Source organism: Clarias gariepinus, chromosome 3 (genome assembly GCF_024256425.1).
Source record: "Clarias gariepinus isolate MV-2021 ecotype Netherlands chromosome 3, CGAR_prim_01v2, whole genome shotgun sequence".
Lineage (NCBI taxonomy): Eukaryota > Metazoa > Chordata > Actinopteri > Siluriformes > Clariidae > Clarias > Clarias gariepinus.
The window spans coordinates 26,810,833-26,832,675 of NC_071102.1; the positions used below are offsets into that span (position 1 = coordinate 26,810,833).

At 38.1% G+C, this 21,843-nt stretch overlaps 1 protein-coding gene across 6 annotated transcripts in view; it reads left to right on the top strand.

Moving 5' to 3' along the window:
- Nucleotides 1-21,843, top strand: part of macf1a (microtubule actin crosslinking factor 1a) — a 189,597-nt gene that overhangs the window by 42,405 nt on the left and 125,349 nt on the right. The window contains exon 1 of one of the 6 annotated variants that reach the window (XM_053491905.1): nt 823-915. The exons of the other annotated variants lie outside the window; for them this stretch is intronic. Within the exon in view, the coding sequence (XP_053347880.1) occupies nt 861-915 (55 nt within the window). The 5' untranslated portion in view covers nt 823-860. Of the gene's footprint in view, nt 1-822; nt 916-21,843 lie in introns of those variants that run through there. 6 annotated transcript variants of the gene reach the window in all.

Below are 21,843 nucleotides of genomic sequence, written 5' to 3' on the forward strand. Positions count from 1 at the left end.
GAGGATCTTTATGTGGATCTTGAGTAAAGTAAAATTGATCTATCTGATCCAGACATGAACAATTAATGTGTATAAATAAACAGTAAGATCACAGCTACAACCGTTAATGTAGGAAGTGTTAATACAGAAGTTGCAGTGCTTATTAAGCTGTTCAGTAAGGATTTCTCTGCTTTCTTTAATCTGAATCAGGAGAGGGTTGACATTGAATACTAAGCAGCCATGAACTACACATAAACAAGAGCAGAAAGTTAGACAGACACAGAAAAAGGGTGTTTGTGTTATGCAAGGTCAAGTTGTTTAAACACTTTCTCAATTATTTCCTCTCACACCTTGAAGACATATGTATGTTATCAGTCATCTAAGTTTTAAATTGCTCATACACACACCCCACACACACGCCCTCAGGCGCATGCTCGTATATGTCTGACTCATGGCGGGAGTAAAGCACATGCTCCGGCTCGAGCAGTGACATCACCTGCTTTTGTGGTCAAAGTGCAGTTCCGGCTCAGAGCATGCTGCTCCCTCAGAGCTAGCAGGCTGCTGACTAGTACACACACACACACTCAAATCTGTAAGCTTTTATTAGCTTTTAATTGCCGGCACGAAAAAGGAACCAAAAAAGAAAACTGACGTAGAGGACGCCTGGATTTCCATAATGACCCCGGATCTTTAACCTCTTGGATTCCGTAGTGATTACTTAGGCCTCTTCCCTTTTTTTTTTTTTCATGTTCGCAGAGATACGTTTTTTTTTACGTTCGTCTACTTTCACATTTAAGCTTTCTTCCTTTTTTTTTACCCTTTATTAGTTTGTAGGTCCTTTCTCTGCTTTTTAATTCTTGTGTTTATATGGATAAGTTGATATGAGTGCCTCAGCATCATACAGACAGTATCTTCAGGATCTTGAAATCAAAAGAGGTTAGTTCTCTTCTTCTTCAAAAGTTACTATATGACTTTATTTTTTTTTTTTACAAGGTTTTAAGTGCCTAAGGTTCCTTAATTGAGGATGAGTAAAACAATAATTTTCGATGCATCTCAGTTTTATCTTCACAGACTGTAATTGCAACCGTACACTGTGTTTGGGATGGGACCTGCATCAGGGCATGCTTTGTACCTGTGATTTGGATTTAGATGTTTCTTGTTAGATATCACTGTGACCTGAATTTGAGCAAATAGACAAGACAAATTTCTTTCTTTTTTTTTTTTTTTTTTAACTAAACTAAAGTTTTTTTTTCCTTGTAAAACGTGCTTTGACAAATCTGCTTCTATGTTGTGATCACTGCTTAGGAACGGCTGCACTGTTCACAATCATGTTGACTTTGGTTAATATTCAAAAGAACAAGACCGATAGATAATATTCAATGATCAAATGATTAACTTTGGATAAGTCTGTGTTTCCGTGGAAAAGTAAAGATGCACAAAACTTCTTTGTAACTGAGGATGCTCCTAACACTAGGTGTTGGTCATAAATATGAATAGGGTATAGCAGATATACACATATCTATCAATCTACAGTACTGTACTTACTTACTTAATTTCCTGTTGAATAGTGGAAATTAGACTTAAAACCCAGTTTCATTTTGGATGAAAAATATAGTTCTAGTTAAAATTTTTACGCAGATCAACCTTTAAGAAACCCTTAGTATAGTTCGGCAAAATATGTGTAAATTTGGTTAAAGTGAAAGTTTGAAACTTCAGATGTGCAGCGCTTAATTTACTTTTTAATCTTGCCTTGGCTATCTTCCTGTAAAGGTTAAGTTGGGTTTAATGTGGTGTACTGCATTAAAATAAACTCAATCATGTGAGCAAAGACAGCGACTTTCAAAAACGTCTGTGAATTCCCTGCGCTCCTGTGTGCCGAAGACTTTTTATATTTGGTTTTTTTTTCTTTTTTACTTTCGGTATTGGACTGATTTTAGACACATGCAAGAGTACAGTAGAGTTGAGCGTACTATAGTAGCTTGAGTTAGGCCATAGAAATCAAACCTGATGTGAATAAAGATGGATACAGCATCAGTTTACTGTCAAAACTTAATCATGATGAATTGTGATGTGTTTCTCACAGTTGTATTTATTTATGACGATGCTTTAGATGAACTTTGCAATACCCGAGTGCAGTATTTGGGACACGTTTGACTGGCTGTCAATGAATTTCAGGATTAGAAAAGAAAACAATATTGTTTAATAAAGTGTACTCGGTAAATCATGGCTTGGGGTCTCTTTTGAAAGCTTTGCATTGCTGGAACCCACTGGGTGGGTGTGGATGCTCCTTTGGGGCAGCTGCCACCTGTTGTCTGTGCAGACCTATAGGCCATGGTCAGCTGTGTTTCTGTACATTCCTGCCTGCAGGTTCTCACATTTCTGAAGTTTAAGTCCTGGTTTCAACTGCGTTTAGGAAATCTTTTCTTCTGGGCATACTTTTAGAGAGTGATGTCATGTTAAGGCATCCTTATTATTGTTGGTTAATTGAGCTACAAAGCAAATGTTTGACATAATAGTTCATGGGTTTCTATATTTGTTTAATTTGAGGTCTTAGAATTGTATAGTCCTGCCTGAAGGCAAACCAAGAAGGTATGTGTGTGTCTGTGTGTGTGTGTGTGTGTGTGTGTTTGTGTGCAAGCATGCTCAGGGTGTACCGCTGCTATGACTGAGGTGAATGACTATGATTTGTTTAAGGGGTGTAGCTCCTCCATTCTCCTTCTGCTCTGCTAGGCTACGCGCTTGTCTCTCCAGCGTGCAGTCTTCTGTATTAAAGTGAGCCTAATTTAATTTATTTTGCTATCTGCCTACCTTCTATTTCTATCATCTTAAATGAAATGGTGTGCCGTTAGCTTTGGTGTTGTAATTCAATCCTGGATCATGGGACAACCATTTGGACAGCGGATGGCACCAGGCGTGTGTGTGCTGACCATATGGATAAGAAAGGAGGAGGGGGTATTTTTGTTACCACACACACCGAGCCTATTGTCCAGGATAAAAGCGGCTTTCTCAAAAGAAGTCGCACTGAACGGTTTTAAAGTTTAATGAGTTTCAGAGTGGCGAATTGGGATTGTTTGGTTTCTGCTTTTACATCCTTGTCAGTCTGTGATGACCAAAAGTATGAGGACACTTGATCATCATACTCTCAAATACATACTGAATTTCTAAATCCATAGACTTTTGCTAAAAGTTTTGCAGTTTTAATAGCCTCCACTTTTTTAGAAAGGTTTTTAACTAGATTTTGGAATGGTCTATGGGGATGTGTGTCCATACAGTTACAACAGCTTTACTGAGGTCAGGCACAGATGTTGCACCGAGGTGGTCTGGGGTATACTTGGCTTTCAGTGTTCAGTGGGGGTTAAGGTTAGGGCTCTTTGCTTTGTATACACAGGGGCATTGGCATGGAATTGTGTACTTGTCACTTTGCAGCAACAGTATGAAAAAGGCCAATATGGGTATTTACAGTATTAGAGATGGAGGAAAAGAAATCAGTTAAGTTATGAGTTGCGATTGCTTCATGTGGCGATTCTTAAAATTCTGTGAGTTAGTCTCAAAGGCACTCTTTACATACGCTTACACCAGTCTCAAAACACTGCGAGCACAAATTTGTCTTGAAAATCTCGTGAGTTTAGAAGCCGCCCGCGCGCTCACATACACTCAACCCGCGCGCTTACTGTCAGGTTAAGTTTAAAAAAAAAAAAAGAAAAAACATTTGAGGATTTAAATCATCTCTGTTCCTTTATAATCCTACAGGTAGTGCACGAAGAACTAAGTACACATTTTCATCCTGTGTTGTAGGAGTGAATTATTTGCCAAGTTTGTTTAGAAATAATAGTTTATCGAGGATACATAGCAGTGATGGTGTTTTTTTTTTTTTTTTTTTTGCTTAAAATTAAATTTAAGGTAAATGTTAAACTGTATTTAAATCTTGTTTTTTTTAAGTAAGGAAAATTAATGTTGTAAAGAACGGGCTATGTTTAATTATTCAATAAACATAATATCGAATCAGGATATTTGTAACGTTTTGTGTTTCATACTGTACATAGTATGATGAAAACTGTACAAAAAAAAGGATTCAAATAAAAAATATGAAATAATAATAATTTTTAAAAATCAGATGGTAACTTGTGATTACCCATTCATATTATTTATTGTAAGGTGTCCACATACTTTTGTCTATAGTGTGTCTGTTGTTATAACCCATGGTCCAATCTTCATATACTTTACTCCCTATAACCCACACGCATTACTGTGAGAACAAACGATCGTACAGTCATACACAGCTGTTTGGTACTGTAAAACAATTTTGGCATTGTAATTTAATAATTTACTAGGCAAGAAAAACTTCCTCTCACCATCACCGGGTTCTTTTTAGGTGCTGCTGTTCAGTCATCATATTGTGAATATTCAAAGGCAAACAAATACAGTTACACAAGCATTGAAGCGAACGAGCATCTGAAACCTACAATACATCAAAGAGCTTATTTGGGACAGAAATACTTTCACTTGCTTTATTTAATCTATTTACAGTGTAATATTACAGTACACCTGGGTTTCTTACTGTACTTCGATTTGATCTATGATTTTTGTTACACTACACTGTTGCAACAGCTATTTAAATCTTTATTATAATTTATTTCTTCTGCAGAAAGACAGCACAAAGAATCTTAGGAGCAAAGTGTCAAATTAAGCGTTTTAAGGTCCTTTGAAGTAAATGTTGCGCAATACTGCAAATGGCCGCCGCAGCGGTGTGTAAGGGGAAGACATGTAGTGATGCAGGCTGGATGAAATTACAGCTAGGTCCACCTGCATGGTGTAAGAAGACAGATGGCAGGTGCAGAAGTTGGAGTTGAAGTGTGATGCAAGGTGACATAAAAAAAACAGTGACATGAAAAAAAAAATCTTTATCATCTTTATTTTTCTTCTTTAACATGACTTGCATTGGGAACGTAAGTCCGCTCAGGGATGCACGTGCAACCACAAAAATATTCGTGCACTTTTCACACGCATTCCTAACAATCTCCCAATTCTTTCCTGCCTTGGTGTCTGGTTTTTCGAGGCCGGTTGCAGTGGCTCTGAAACACGAGGCATATTTTACAAAGGCACAAAGCTACAGCTTTGCTCCTAAATTAGACATGGAATTTGGTGTTGCACTGGATTTGACTAGACAGCTGCTAGGTAGTCCCACTATTTCTTACCGTCTTGCATACACACAATGTTCTCCAGCCCTTTTCTCACATCAATCCTGCTTGTGTTTGGGGTTGTTCTACCAATCCAGTGGTCAAGCCTGTCTGCGTCTGAAGCTGGACTTCATGCACATGCTCTTTATCAACTAAGAGCAGATACAGCGTTGTGAAACCTAATCAAAAACCCTATGCAACAGGGACGTTCTGTTAAAAACATTATACCGCACATGACCTTGGATGTCTGTCACATTCTAAGTGCATTGCCCGTTGCTTTAGGCAGTTATGAGTCTTAGCCTGGTGTGACGTTTGACTAAGTGATAAGGATAAGGCAGCAAACAGATGTAGACATGTAGAGGCAAAAGTGGGAGTCGAGAGAGTGGAAAGGACACGCTGTAGCTCGGTGTGACAGCGTAGCGACAACACATATGCAGCGTTAGAGATAAGAGCAGAGGCCAGCGTATCACGATGGTGCCGGCAGGGCGTGGCTGTTTTTGAAGAGGGACGCAAACAAGGCAAAATAATCCGACAGCTCTGTTGCGCTCCCTATTGATGGAGTCGGTGATAAACTAAGCCGGACTGAGCGCGCAGCTAATTTGGGTACGGAAACCAAGCTGATGGCGTCATGATGTGGCATTCATAACAAGCACGCTCCACCCTGATCCTGTCTCTCTGTTACTACAGAGTTCACTTACAGTAATCTGGATAATCACTTTTCACGCTGAGGACATCATCAGCATACATTTATTGTTATCTTCTTGTGCTTTGAACAAAATTACTCAAGATAAGATGCGGGAGAGTTCAGCCAAGATGCACACTTTTACACCAGCATTAGAGGTCTATCTGTCTGCATACCTGGTAGGGGTGAACAAGGGGAGGAAACCCACAGAAACTCGGGGGGAAACACGCACGACTGCACAGAAACCCTGAAGCCGGGAGGCGAAAGTGCTATCCGTTGCATCGCTGAACACTTAGACAGTGCGCTCTTGTGATTCAGTCATAAATGAAGGATCCTGCATCCTGTGCTGACGCATCCAACAGGGTATTTTGACCGCTTCAAATTCCGGACGCTATTTCCGCCGTTCTTGTTTACGCTTTTCCTTCTGCTGCCTCTTTATGGTGCTAATGATTTCAATAAAAATGTTAACCTGTCGTAGGATAATCAGCTATCAAGTTATATCTTGACTCTTGGTAATGTATCTCTTCTGTTTACGCATGAGATCATTTAATGCGAATTGCTTTAGGTCATGTCACACTTGCTGCGTAATTTTAGGCTTTAGGATCTACTGATGTCCCTCTATACTGTTACATACATAAAGAACAATTTTTCTTTGATCAAACTTAAAACACATTCCAACTTAACTGTTTACATGGACCCTGATATGATAACGTGAGCTTTTAATAGAGCTGTGCGATTTAATCAATTATGAAGTTTAACTGATAATTTGGTGGCTGATTCAGTTAGTTAGTGAATTAATAGGTCAGTTTTTAATTCAGAATCAATTCACACACTTTGGGTGAACTTGCAAAAGTTAAACTGTCTAATTTTGCTGAATTTATTAACAGTAAGAATACAATGGCGTTTTCAGGAAAAAAGTATCTTGTCTTTTTCTTTTGAATTTATGGTGGGTTGGTGCAACACCGCCACCTATTGGACTGGAGTGTGCAGAAGATGATTGGCAGGGAAAAAAAAAGATAATGGCTTTATGTTGGACATAACTTTTAAACAATGAACACAAGTTACCCAGCATCTCAGTGTTTGTAGATATCCTTAAGTAGTTTTGAATAGGGATGGGAATCGCTATGGGTGACCTGATGAGATATTATCACAAGATCTAGGTGCTGATTTGATTTGAATATTTAGAAATATCCAAATCTGATTTAAAAAAAAATCCTGAAATTTTGTTAAAATTCTGAACACACTTAGCAAATAAATCACTCTTAGCATGCTCTGCTGCCTGCCCATGTGTAAGTAGCTTAAACCGTGCCATCTGTAAGATTAACCTCAAAGGCAAACATGTATGAATTAAAAATTTAATTCAAAAATATGTTTTGAAGTCTGGGGATGCACATACAGTAATACTTAACGGAATAGATTTTTTTTCCTTCGTCTTTAGTTTTTAATACTTTATAACCTTATAACAAATATAGCTGCTTAAAAATAAATCAAACGTATATTCTTTTGATATGCACAAAATGGTTTAGCCAGCTGAATTTAATCAGCTGGGAATATAAGTGAAGAATGACCAAGATGGACCCGAATAGTGTCATGTGAGCAGTGTCTGCAACCAAGAGGACAGAGCAGGAACATCTTTACAGCTCGTCCAGTGTGCTAAATTTCACCAGAAACTCCTAATGTCATTTAAAAAATGCACAGAAAGAATGTATTTATTCCAACAAGAGGGAAACGATTTGATCGAGGACGTACCTTCTATATTTGTATAGTTTTATACGTTTCAGTTTACAATTACACTTTGCACATTCTGGAAATCCTGTGTAATTGATATATTTTAATTCTACTTTGTCATGTGACTTTGTAAATTTGTATATATTGAACAAATTTTTTTATTGTTCTATCGAATTGGAAATTCTATCTTAATGAAATTTTATCTAGTTTATTTTTTAGTATAGTTTATTTATATTCATAATTTTTTTTTTTTTTCTGTTCTTTCGATAGTGGAATCCTTCTGAATCCTTCTGATTCTATATTTCCTTTTTAGGTTATGGACAGTCGTGTACACATTCCACTGCAGATCATACTTGCATACATGATGAATAAAATTTGAATTTTAAATACATGGCTGATTATTATCACCGCCCTCTCATTCTGATTAAAAACCTATTTCCGATCAGGTTGGATCGGTTCAGACTGAGGTGGTCACACGATGCGTTTTTATTCCAATTGGGCTATTATTCCAGTCATCAGTGGAATGTCAGTTTCCCTGTACATGCACCTACTGTGCAGCTCTGTGATCATTTCTAAGCTTGGCCTTAAAACTCGGCTCGGCTGCCGGCTTGACAGGGCGCTATCTGGCTAATGACAGAGCCGTTATAGTGTAATTATGCGCTGTGCAGTGTGGTGGAGCGATGTATTGTTCTAGCTTCGGCAGTATATTTTATGTGCGTGGGTGTAAGTAGGCGCCTGGTGCTTGGCCCCCGGAGTGTCTCCTAACATGGCGAAAGTCTGTTTGCCGCCTGCTGACAAAGTCATGATGTCAGTTGTCGGTTGCAGCTGTGTCTCACTTACATCACATCGTTTGGTTGTGCTAACACTTACTCCTTATCTTGGAGACTTCTACTGTAGCTTTTAACCTTCTGTCTGTTTTGCTTTACAAGATCATTTAATCTTGGTGCTACTGAGTCGGTTTCAAGTCACATGAAGTGATATTTTTCGGATGCAGGCTTTAGTTTGATGTAAAACGATATGCTGACCTAAAGGATATCTGACGTGCTGTAATTGATTTAGTTAATGATTTACTTGTGAAATGGATGACTTATCGATTACGGGTCATTAAGGAGTATTTAGCACATTTGTATCTGTAGGATTTCGCCATCTGAAACTGGAAAAAATGTGACCTGGGAGTAGATATAAACAATCAAAGTGAACCTTTCATCCGCTTATTTCGTAAGCAGACTCAAACGAAAAGTGAAAGCAGGTTTCAAGGTTCTTTTAATAGCTGATCAATTCGGGAAAAACAAACCGCAATGTGGAGACGTTAGAGTCACGCGAAAGGGCTAACCAGCAATCTTTTTTACCTGTTGGAAATAAAACTCTGTAAGATAGTGAGCTAAAATATATTGGAGTAAATGAAATATTTTGCTATAACACGACCACTGTCTGAGTTTCTGTCTGGAGTCCTGTGTATGTTCTCCCAATGTCTAAGGGTTCCTTTCAGGTTCTTGGGATCCGTCCCACCCCTGAAAAATGCAGGTGTGTGTGTAATGGCCAAGCCAAACTACGAATGAGTATGAATGGTGCTCTTCAGTGGACTGGTGTACACGCGCCCACACTCACACGCGCAGTAGTCTAGCATGTGATTCTCTGAAAAAGAAACCTTTTGCAGAAAAGTAATGTGTTAATCTTAACTGAAAATGGGAATGAGATGTCGGCTGTAAAATAACATTGATTTTTTCCCCCCTTTACGTTAACTAGGCATTCCTCTCCCATCAGATCAGTGCCTCCAGCTAACAGTTTGCAGTGGAGAGACAGCCACAGGGTGGATGTCAGTTTGCAGATGATTGAGTAACTGCTATCTTTCTCTTTGGACCGTTTTATCTTGAGTCTGATCTGCAAACTTCATATATGTGTGTGAGAGAGGGAGAGAGAGAGTGGTGGTGGGAGAGATGACCTGTCACTTCCTGTTTGTTCCCTGCACAGTTTGTCATCTGGCACGAGCTGCACAGTTAAAAGACATGGCACTGAGAATGAAGCTGAGATAAAAACCAGCTAAAAACGGTGCAAAGAAAGATTAGCAAAATGAAGGTGTTTTACGGCATAAAAGATTCCGTGATAGTACAACTATAGTACTGTGTGTGTGTGTGTATGAGAGAAACAGATTGTATATTTGTCTTGGTTGCTGGTTGCTCATATGGTTTACGGGGCTCTTTTTCCTCTCCCCTACTTTCCCCCCCATGGCCCCAATGCTTTCAGTATCTCTACTATTTTCTTTTCCTAATTCTTTGGTTTACACTCTTTTTTATGGCCTTTTCTTTTTTTCACCATGATTTAATCTTGACGCTGATAGAGCATGACACTAAGACCCTTCAGGTACTTCCTTTCACCTCTCCACTGCGCTTTCTCACGTCCTCCTTAGTTAGCTCTCCTACCTTACATACTAACACACTTCAAACAAGCCGAAGGCTCCCAGGGCCTTGTGCCCCTGATCCACACCTAGCTCGGATCCGGAGTGGCTTATTAAAAACAGATTAGCGGTACATAACAACCTTGAGACTGGAGCACTGGATCTTTAGTACACTTACATTTATGGTATGGAGCAAACGCTCTTATAAAAAGTGACTTACATCAGTATTTTGAAGTTTCTGCTGGATTACTAGATTCACTAGGCCCGTCAATCTGAGGGTGTTTTCACATTAGGGCCCAAGGATTGTTTGTGAGAACACTTAAGACCAGAGTCTTGTTTTATTTTGGTCTCAAGAACAGTACGGCATACTCGGACACGGATTGATTCAGATCGTACCTGAGAATGGAGGTGGATGCGATGTCACCAGTGCTGTCGGTCTCACCCGAAATCTCTCTTGTGCACATAGCACACGCTAATCTCTTCCTCTGACCTACACAGCCATAGCTGATAAAGTAGGAAGGCACATGTGATCCTTCCTCTTGACATTTTTCCGAAATATCAATAACATTAGTCATAGCGCAAAGATTGACTTTCTTGTTCCCTTCTCTTTTTTTTTTTTTTTTTGTTTAAAACCAACCAAGTCCATACTGCCACCTGCTGTATCGGAGAGTGAAAATATGCAAGTGTACCCGAGTATGGAGAGCAAAAAATAATAATGTGAAGACTAACCAGTGGGGTAGTGGGTGGGGGTGGGGGGGGGATATTCGTTCCTAGATATGGTACAAATTGTGCCTAGTGTGAAAGTGCCCTATGTGTGTGTGTGTGTGTGTGTCTGAGTGTTAATCCAAATTTTTTCAAATGAATGCCGCCAGTGACTCTGTTCAGACATCTAGAGGAAGTTCATTCCACCACGTAGGTGCTAGGACTTGTAGTAATGAGGAAAGGGCAAAGTATGCCTTCATCACCGGAAGGTTTCAACTTTAGGTTCTTGTCCTGGATCACATGTCCTACTGAACATTTGTCTCATCTTCTGGTATAATTTGAACAGCTGGACTTTAAGCCCATCTCATGAGGAATGTACTGTAGTAAACATTTTTTTGTTGCAGTTCATACTGCAACAACAACAAAAAAACTTTTGCTTGTCCTGTATGCAAAAAAAGGCAAAGCTGTCTATCTAAAAGTCTTACTCTGCAAACATGACAAGCAAAAGTTTTTTTTTTGTTGCAGTATGAACATAATGCCGTATGAACATTGTGCAGTCAGATTCTTTATCATTTTAATTTTCTTTCTTTCTTTTTTCTTTCTTTCTGTCATTCTTGGAGTCATTTGGTATGTAGTGTTCTCATACCTTTTAGTCAGTTTAAGGAGTCTGAATCAGAATTATAATATCTCTGGTTGTTTGTTTAGTGGATTAGTTTGTTGTTTGGGTTGCACAATGTAGGGAATTAAGTAGTAGCCAGCAAAAAAAACACCTACAAAAACCTTAGTTAAGGGGCGTATAGGCTGAAAATCTCCATTTAAGGCCGTTTCATTTATTGGTCAGAAATACAAAATTAAAAAAATTTCAATAATCTCCCATGTGGGTGTAAAAATAACATTCTGCACTGGTACTTAAATAAATGATTAGGTCGTTCTGTAACTAATGTAAAACGTTGTCTCCACACACTCAGTTCGTATATTGTAGACTAAAGAAATGTTGCCTACGACACCGTATAGGCTACATGAGGTCTTTGGGATCTTGCAGTAGTTCAGCGCTACTAGCAGCTACCATGGATTTGTGAGCAAATCCATCTGTCAAACTATTAAACAAATTACTTTGCAGCTGCTTGGTATTAAAATGCTATTTGAGAAATGAATTCGATTGGACTCGCTGTGTGAAACGTCCTAATGATGATCAAGGCTCAGTGCTGATTGAGAAAGGGCTTTTGGGAGCTTGAGGTCAACAAGCTGAGGTCAGGGTCTAATTGATAAGTTGCCTTGGTGACAGCGACAGCTGAAGGAAAATGGCAGAGGCAACGATCAGCGAGCTGACTTTCTGTCCTTGCTGTGTTTGTGTAGCCTCTTCCCATTCCAGTCCTTCATTCTGCTTTCTTTCTCCTCTTCTCCCCGTCTTTTTCCCAGCCCCTGACCTGCTCCTAAATTTGTCTCTCTCACGACCTCTTTGCACTCCACCCACTTTTTAACTGTGATTGAGGAAATCTTTCTTCATTCATCTGTGGAGCTGAAAGAGAAGGAAAAGAGACACTCCTTCTCAGAGGAGGTGCGAGAGTAAATCTTGCTTTGTCTCTCGTTTCTGTCGTATACAGTGACTTTCTGTGCCATCACTGTGAAAGCCTCGTCCCGTCCTTGTAGAGTTACGGCGTCAGCAATGGCCTTCGGTAAATCACTCCTTTTAAATCAGCATGTGTTTTGAACCGAGGCCAAAAGCTGAAGCCATCACCTGTGATGTAACCGTCGTGCCGGTATCTACTCTCTTCCCCTCTCTCTCTCTCTCTCTCTCTCTCTCTCTCTCTCTCTCTCTCTCTCTCTCTCTCTCTCTCTCTCTCTCACACACACACACACACACACACACACACACACACACACACACACACACACACACACACACACACACACAACTTTCTCACTATTGTGGTCAGATAAATATTTACAACTCTCTTTGTCTTAGCAGTTGTTAAAGTTAATGAGGTGAAGCGGAAATCTGGGATTACCTTCAGATTGAGTATAGGCTCAAAAACAGGGATTTCCCTTCTTTCTTTTTTCAGTTTAGTGGGTCAGTTTATTAATAATTCAATGAAAATTATTTTTGTGTTTGGGTAAAACCTCCTTACGGTGGCATAGTGGTTAGCACCCTGCCCTTGCAAAACTTGGCCAGGTTAGATTCCTGACTCTGTGTGCATGGAGTTTGCATGTTCTCCCCGTACTTGGTGGGTTTCCTCCGGGTGCTCCGGTTTCCTCCCTGCCATGTGCCCCAAGTCTCCAGGGATAGGCTCCAGGCACCCCGCGACCCAGTATACAGGATAAAGCAGGTGTAGACGATAAATGAGTGACTAAAACTTCTTCGATTCAGATTATGTAATTTGATACATTCTGTATACGTACCAGGAAAAATACATTTAAGTATCTAATTGTGCCTTAAGCTGTATATCATCAGCTGTTTCAAGAGTAAAGCTGTGGACATACTGTACCTTCCCAGATAAAGTAGGAAATGTTGCTAAATTAGCTTTTAGCAAAAGCCCCGCCCACAAATTTTCACCTTAAGAACTATAAATTTGCAAGAAATTTACCTTGGCATATGAGGCATTTCCGTCGGAACCAAGCCATCGTGTAAAAGACTGGGAGTCGTTCAAAACCTGTTTACATCAGTGGAAAGCCAAGGGAAGCGAGTTTACGGGGTTTTTTGTGCATTTTTGGATAATTTTGTGAAGACATAGCACCAAGGGTCCTAAGAATGTTAGCAATGATAGTAGCCCAGGTTTTTTTTTTTTTTTTTTAAGAAGCCGAGCCATAAATTAAGGTTACAGTAAGTGACATTTGTTGTCTATTTATTTCAGATATTACTTAATTTACATGTCTTTTTTTAACTATTTTCATTTGTTGTTATAAATAAAAAATTTATTATACTGTTGGAAATTAGTAATATTTTTGGTTGGCTGCAACAGATCATCTGCATTTACATGTGTTTTGCAATACGAATTTTTGCCTTAAGAGCTCGCCTCCAGATTAAATTCATCCGAGGTACCACTGTATTTATTTAACCTACTCTGGATAAAAAAAGCTGAACAGAAGTTCAGGTATTGATGTTATGGCTGGTAATCTTCACGTTGTAATAAACTGTGATAAAAATATCCATGTATTACTGTATCACAGGATTAGCTAATAGTTGAGGATAGTCGTTTTATTAATTTATTGGCTGCTAGGATATGGTTTATAAGATAGTCCGGCAGGATGGACGTATGAAAGTGATAAAAGACACAAACATCACGAGAAAAATTCATGATGCTAATACGCAGTAAAGGATTTTAATCAGTATATAGTATTACTCAGTATTAAAATCAGGATAAAAAAAAGAGTCATTGTCCTACATAAATCACCAAAAGTTACAACCCTAGAGCTTAGGATTTACACAACATAAATATCTTAAAAGTTTAGCTATGCTTTATGGTGGCTAAACACTAGAATCTGAGTGATAAGCTAGCTAGCTAGTTTAGCGATGGCTAAAACAGTGATTATAGTGGCGTATACTGACAAGCGTGACTGCTGTGGTCATGAAATATGTAAGAATTTAGGCTAAAATATTCAAGTCCATCTGTCACAAGTGTGCGCTAGTGTGCTAGCACAGCGGTTCCCTATGGAAGTACGGAACAGTGCCAAATTCCTCAACGCAAAAATAGCATGTTGATTTACATGCATTGAACAAAAAAAAAGAAAAGTGATCATAACAGAAAAAAATCCTTACAGCATCTTTACAGCTGTGGTTGTAATAAAAAAAAAAAACACATTATTTGAAGACTTGAATTTTGTCAACCTGATTTTGTGAGGTTTTAAAATAATAAAGATGATATATTTTTTTAAACAATTTAATATATTACAGCAATTTAGTAAGGTCAAAACTTTGGAATCGAATTTCAAATGCTTGAATTACATTTTCATTTCACAATAGATAGCAGTGCTAATAATTTAAAATAATAATATATATATAATAATATAAGTCATAAAAGTATTGTAAATGCTATAAGGATTTTTTTAATTGAGGTAAATTTCATGGCAGAAGAATGTATATTTTATTTATTAAGCAGCACACTCTTGTTCAGTAATCTTAATTTAACATGTTAAAAGTTTGCATGCTTCCATAGCTTTCAACAACCTTAACCAGCTCCTAGCGTTAAAATATATCAGAACAGGTTACCATTTCAATAAACTCTATTGCAACTATCGCAAAATAATGTTTTAATCCATTTAATGTTACAGAAAGTCACAAATTTCATAAAACTCCCTCACATTCTTCTAAAATCCAAACTGACTAGCTTGCTGGCTAAATAACAGCTAGCACAGTGTTTCTCATCTCAGGTCTGACCTGTACAGTTGAGTGTTTTCCCTGCTTTACCACTAACTTTTTAATTAATAAAAAGTTGCTAATTAGTTAAATTAGGTGCTAAGAGCTGAGAAAGCACTAAAATGTGCAGGGTGGTGGTCCCCTAGGACCAGAGATAAAAACTGCTGCGCTAGCTGTTATTTAGCCAGTCAGTTTGGATAGCAGAAGAATGTGAGGGAGCTGTATCAAAATTGTATAATCATTTGTTTTCATAGTTTTTGAAATTTCATTTAAATCACTGTCCTAGCCTGTGCATTAAAACAATATAGGGCTGTAGACTTTATTTATATGGGAACCTGTTCTGAGGTATTAACGCTAGGAGCTGGTTATATGAAGTGCTGATGTATTTATAGTGTTTAGAAATGGTCTGGTTGTTAGAGGCTGTGGATTTGACCTTTAATAGCTCTTGATGTATTGCTTTTTACAGCCTGCAGTGGCATGGAATATAATAATTACTGTAAAGAAAGTGTGTGGGAGTGATTGTTCCAGCAAGGTTTTTTTCTTACTAAAAAAAAGTGTTTCTCAATCCATTTGTTTAACCTACAAACATTCATGCTAACAGAGACGGGTGGCTCATGGCAGAATTAGCACAAACCCAGTTTACCCCAGCGCTTAATTATTGTGTATTTCAAGCAGGCTGTTTCCAGGATGCGGTTTATTCGGTGGCATTTTCAGCTCAGTTTGCGTGTTATGTCAGTCTGAAGCTCAGCCTTCTGTAATCTCTTGATGGCACCTAAGAACATGTTCAAACAGGGCGGGGAAGGACATGCTCATTTTCTGTCTGCTGACCATGTCAGTGCACGCGCACTCTCACACAAATTCCTCTGAGCACTATGTCTGTCCCTCTGCTACCTTCCTGACTGCTCGGTTTCCTTAACATAAGCCTTATTGCCTATCTTACCGTAGGATGTACCAAAAGCATGTCCATAATCATCAAGTCAGACCATGCAGCCGGACAACTGTGTCATCGTCAGCAGATCTGAGTCTGATTCCTGATCCCTGTCCTGTGTCGCTCTATGGCATCACACGTATTTTCCCTATTCACTTCCTGTAAGGCGTGACCAGTGGCATGTGTACAGCTGCCGGTTTCCTTAGTTATGGGAATGTAGGGACATGTAAGTATGTGCATGTGACGCTTTCCTGAGAATGTTGTACATGATACCAGGCTGCCCCCTTTCTGATTGGTGAGGTGTTGCAAGGAATGTCCAGTGGGCGTGTTAGGAAAAGAACTGAGGAAGCGGCTCATTTTGTATGGCTATTAGTGCTGAAGTTTAAACATACGGTGTCTGAGACATACAGTTTGCTTTTTTGAGTGTTTGTGCGTGTTTATATGATAACCATAAATAAAAAAACAAGTCTTTTAGTACTAGAAAGCCTTTTTATCTGTGTTTGTGGATACAGATTGTTGTAAGTGCTAGAGAGAGAATGTTTAGTGAAAGGATCGTATATCACGGAGGGTGTGAAGGTCAGTATGACCTTACACACAAGTGTGTGCTGAATCAGTACTGAAACAACTACAGCGAATAAATGAGAGATGACACTTAATGGCAAGCGGGTTTAAAAGTTTATTGGAGAAGAGGAGCGGAATTTAGTGTTTGAGTGATGTGTGTGTCTGGGGGTGTGTGTGGGTGTGGACGGTGCTAGATTTTTTTCTCACTGCATGAATGGACACATTTACAGTCCTGCACAAGAACACGTTAAGGCGCAGGTTTGTGTAACATGATTGCAGACTCATTTCTTTAGTTAGATTTATTCCCCCCAAACAAAAATATATCGAATAAAAACACCCTCATAATTTTTATACGATTTTATATTCAGAATTTTTGCTTGGTCACTGTATGAATATAAAAATGTTTTTTCTAGGCATGTGTTTCATATTTAAAGCGAAAAAGTTCAATACCTTGTGCTCCATGGTTAAGTTATAGTATTAATCAGGTTTTATTACAGTGCTGTGGGGGTAAAGGAGTTTATTGCACATTTAGTCATGATGATATCATATCCTATAGTTCTTAATTATAAAAAAGGCAGAAATTATAAAACTGTATCTGTGAATAGTTTAGTTTTGTTAAAAAATGTTTTGTAGTCATCATGGCTATAAATGTTAGAATGCAGGTTTTTGCCTTTGTAAGGACTTTTTCCCATATTTATGTATACACTTATGGAATTGTAATTAGTGTGTGATTGAATTTTAATCTATTTTGTTGGTTAATTTAATTAATTGATCGATGGGATTCATACATTATGTTCATACAAATGTTAAATAGTATAAAATTGACAATGTTTTTTTTTTTTTAAAAAGGGCTTCTGCGGAAAATAACCCCAAACTCGCTTCATCTTCTACAAATAGTCTAATTTTGCGAGAGTTCTATGTATAGCCAGGATCGATTTTAATCCTACCTCTGATATCCTATACAATATTTGCTAAATGGATTTAATGTTTCGACCACAATGTGCCCATTTCCCACCCTGAGCATGCACAAGAAACATGGTGGACATATAAAATGTTTCTGCCTCAGTGATGTCATCATCAAGTTGGTCTAATAAAAAACACAGATTATGGTGGGCAATGTCATGGTGAACCCGTGTATGAAAATCATTCCTCATCCTCTACTTTTTGACTGTCTGAGTCCTGGAATTTATCCATGCTATCGGGAAAGAAAAAAGCCATTGATCCATGGATGTAATAACCTGATCATTTAGTACATTCGGTCATCAGCTGACTTAATTTTTTGCCACAAAACATTTCTGATCCTAAACCTGTCATAACACGGCCTCCAAAGGCTTATGCAGGACACTATGCATGATGTTTGCATCGCTTTATGCGCTTTGAAATAGGGTCGATCTAAACTCATTAGACCACATGATCATTCTACATTGCTCCAAAGTCTAATATTTATGCTTATTGCAAATTGAAGCAATTAGTATCACAGACAAGTGATTTTCTCATTAACACACAGCTGTTTAGTCCCAAACTTGTGGGCCAATGCAGATTGCGTCATGATTGTTATTTCTATTTTCATTAATTTACATTGCAGCTTCACCAAGTGATCCCAAATCTTTAATGTCTTTTAGGTCTTTTATGATTTATTTTTTGTTTTTAATCACATTTCTTTCTTAAACGTAATGTGTTGGATGGTTATTAACCCAATTCTAGTAATTTTAATGATTTCTTTGCTTTATGCAGACCAATAATTTGATGATTTTGATAATTAGATGACACTATGATTAAAACTTTCTACAAATGTTACCGCTATTCCCCACATGACTAAGTTCTATCAGTGACAGTTGTGTTTATATTGATGGTAACCATAGTTACCATACACATGAAACTAGGCCATAACGTAGTAACTGTGGTTTGTAAATTTGAGCGCCAAAAAAAAAAAAAAAATGGCCGTTTGTTTCAGATGTTTGCGTGTGTAAGTACCCAGGTATGTGTAAATGAGAGTGTGTGTGTCTGTGTGCGTGTGGTTCTCTAGCTGGGGAAATCCCTTCATTTGTCAGAGGTGACATCAGGACATGGTATACTTATGCCGTGGAGCATAAAGCTGGTGAATCTGGTATGATTCCAGCCAATAGCTCTGCATTCTAACTTCATGCAAGTTATCTTCTACCTTGAAGAATAAGTTTCCTGTTCTCTATGCAAACCCAGGGTGTAGCTTCTCTCCCGCAGTGAGATCACACACCCAACCACAGATTTGTGGCTGTTTCGTCCTTACCCAGCCTTTTTCTCTTTTTGGCTTCGCTTGTCACGAAACGAGTGCTTTTTTTATCCTACTTTCTTGTCACGATCATATCTCTCAGTCTTAATCTGGTCCACCTTTTGAAAGATGAGATGATGTGGCAGAGATCTGGAGATGACTAGATATAGCAGTGAGTAAGTTGACACTGGAAGTCCCCTGATAAAGATTTCAGTAAAGTAACGGTTAATTAAAGACTCCGGCTTTGCGTTCTGTTCGTGCCTCTATTACACGTTTATTCACACTGTACATGCACATCCTTTAAGAAAGTAAATTAAATGATGATACATTTAAACCATTTGTGTCATTTTAAAAAACATAGGCCAAGCTTTTCTCTGATTGCATGAAGTCGCACATGGAGCTCGTTCTGGAGTAATGATGTGTTGCAGTACAGATGCTGAAAGAACATCTTCAGGAACCATGATCAGAATTATGTCAAATGTAAAAAAAATATTTACAGTATATCTGTCTTTTTCTCCCCTCACTAGATAGTATAGATGTAGTCAGATTCTAAATCTCTACTTGGTTTTTTTTTATGCTGTAAGGGCTTCATATTCACTATATCTGCTCAACTCGTACAGTAGATTCATCGCACAGTGATATTATAATATACAGCATGCACTATAATTGCCAGTTAAAACCCTTTTAAGACTTACTCATCCAAAAAGCAGGTCTGTTAGGAATTAATAATTTGTGTATAATATGATTTCAAGGAGGTGTAGTTTGTATTTTTTGCAGTTGATCGCAAGATTTTCTAAGAAAAATAATCCTGTTTATCCTTTCGCTGACTAAGTGTCTTCTGACAAATGTTTGGTTTATCTTATTTGTGGTGTTCAGTAAGGACGGGAATGACCAGAGACCATGTGATGCGATATTATCACCCTATCCAGGTGCTGATTTGATTTGTATTGCAATTCTATAAGTATAATGGTTTTATAAATACTCTCTCTCAATATATATATATATATATATATATATATATATATATATATATATATATATATATACATATATTTAATTTATATATTTTTTTTATTTTTTTATTTTTTTATTTTGTTACATTTCTAAACAAACTTATCTAAACAAAAAAGGTTTTAATCTATGTTGTTGGTTGTCATTTAATTGAATCAATGGGATTGACGCTTTATTAATTAATCAGGTAAACTTATTAATGCTAAATGGCCTAAAATTCGGCTTTTGCAGAAAATAACCACACTCATCTCCTACAGTACTCTCATTTTGCAAGAGTATCACTGCTTCTTCTTTTGAGTTTATGGGAGGTTGGTGAAATACTGCCCCCTACGGGATTTGAGTGTGGAGCATAAGATTGGTACACAACTTGTAGGATTATTGAGGAATGGCAACACCTCAAATGCAGAAATGCAATAAATAAACAAAAATAAAAATTTAATACATTTTGGATCAGTGTAGCGATATGTAACTGAATCATCCCCCCAACCTCCCGTCCCCATTTCACCTCAGCACAGACTGTCCGCATAAACGTCACAAAGACTATTAACTTCATTAACACTAAAGGTCATACTAGTTATAAAAAAACATTAAATCATGTTTTCTCTATTACAAACCACCTTTTAGGCGTTAGAAATTATCTTTTTTTTGCCCTACACCACATACCACAAGTGTCACAGGGCCAATAAGTTTTTGAAGCATGGCTTTTAACAGGTATGTGTGTTTAAATGTTTGAATGCAGGTTTTAGCCTTTGTAAGGACCTTTCCCCCATATTTATGTATACAATTATGGAATTGTAATTAGTGTGTGATTTTATTGACTGTAATTGAAATTTTTATTGAATCATTTAATTTAATCGATGGGATTCACACTAATCAGGTAAACCTATGGATGTTAAATTTTCTAAAATAAAAAAAAAATATAAAATGGCTTTTGTGAAAAAACAACCTCAAACCCTGTTCATCTCCTACAAATACTCTTATTTTGCGAGAGTTTCACTACTTCTTGTTTTCAGTTTATGGGAGGATGGTGCAGTACTGCCACCTACGGGATTGGAGTGCGGAGCCGAATATTAGCAGGAAAAAAAGATCATAACTTTTTATGAGATGCAATAGTTATACAATCAACACAAGCATTTTATTTAAATACTTAGCATATTTAATGATTCAAAACCTGTAAAAAGAATAGCTACTTAAGAGAAATCAGACATTAAAAATTTGTGCTATCGAATCGAATGACCACGACATCTCTCAGTGCACAAATAATTCAAAGTGAAGATGTATGCTTGAGCTTTACTTCATTTAGACTGATTTCCTTGTAAGAGAGAATTGTCGATGAATGATGGTCAGCATGTTAAGAGGCAGGTCAGATGTCTGTAGCCCTCTTTTAATAAACCAGGTTGCGTAAATTTGGCTGCACTTTCTTGATTTGATTTTATACCAACATGAATTAGATTCTTCCCTTTTTGTGACCTCATATAAGGTCCCAACGACCCCCCCCCCAGCTATTCTCTTATATTGCGACTAAGACCCTCAGGCCTTTAGTATGTCCAGTCATCGTGACTCATTGGATAGGTTTGGTTATCTTCTGTCTCCGTCGCAGTATATTAAAGCACACCTTCAGCAGGGCTAATACAGGCTAATGAGCAGCTCCAGGCCTAATAAAAACCCCTAGGTCTCCTAGCTCTGTATCCTGTCACATACTTGGTGTCAAACACAAAGCAGTCACAGCCCCTAATGGCAGGACGCCCCCTCTGTAACGTCTCCTGCTTGTCCTTGAGTTCCATGAGCACACGTGTGCGTCACACACCCTTCAACACCATTCGCTACTTCACGAGCAAACCAGTTGCAATGGCCGCACGCTCAAGATGGGGTCGGCCACCACACGGAATATGGTAGTGAAGAGAAATGCTCTCTCATAGCAACAGAGATATACAAGGATAAACAGAGAGAGACATACTGGCATGCTCAGATGTGCGCATGCACACACACACACACACACACACACAGTGCTCATTGAGGCTCAGGACGGTAAACTTGTAACCGTAGATTTTTGTAAGCATCGCCTTATTTTCCTATTT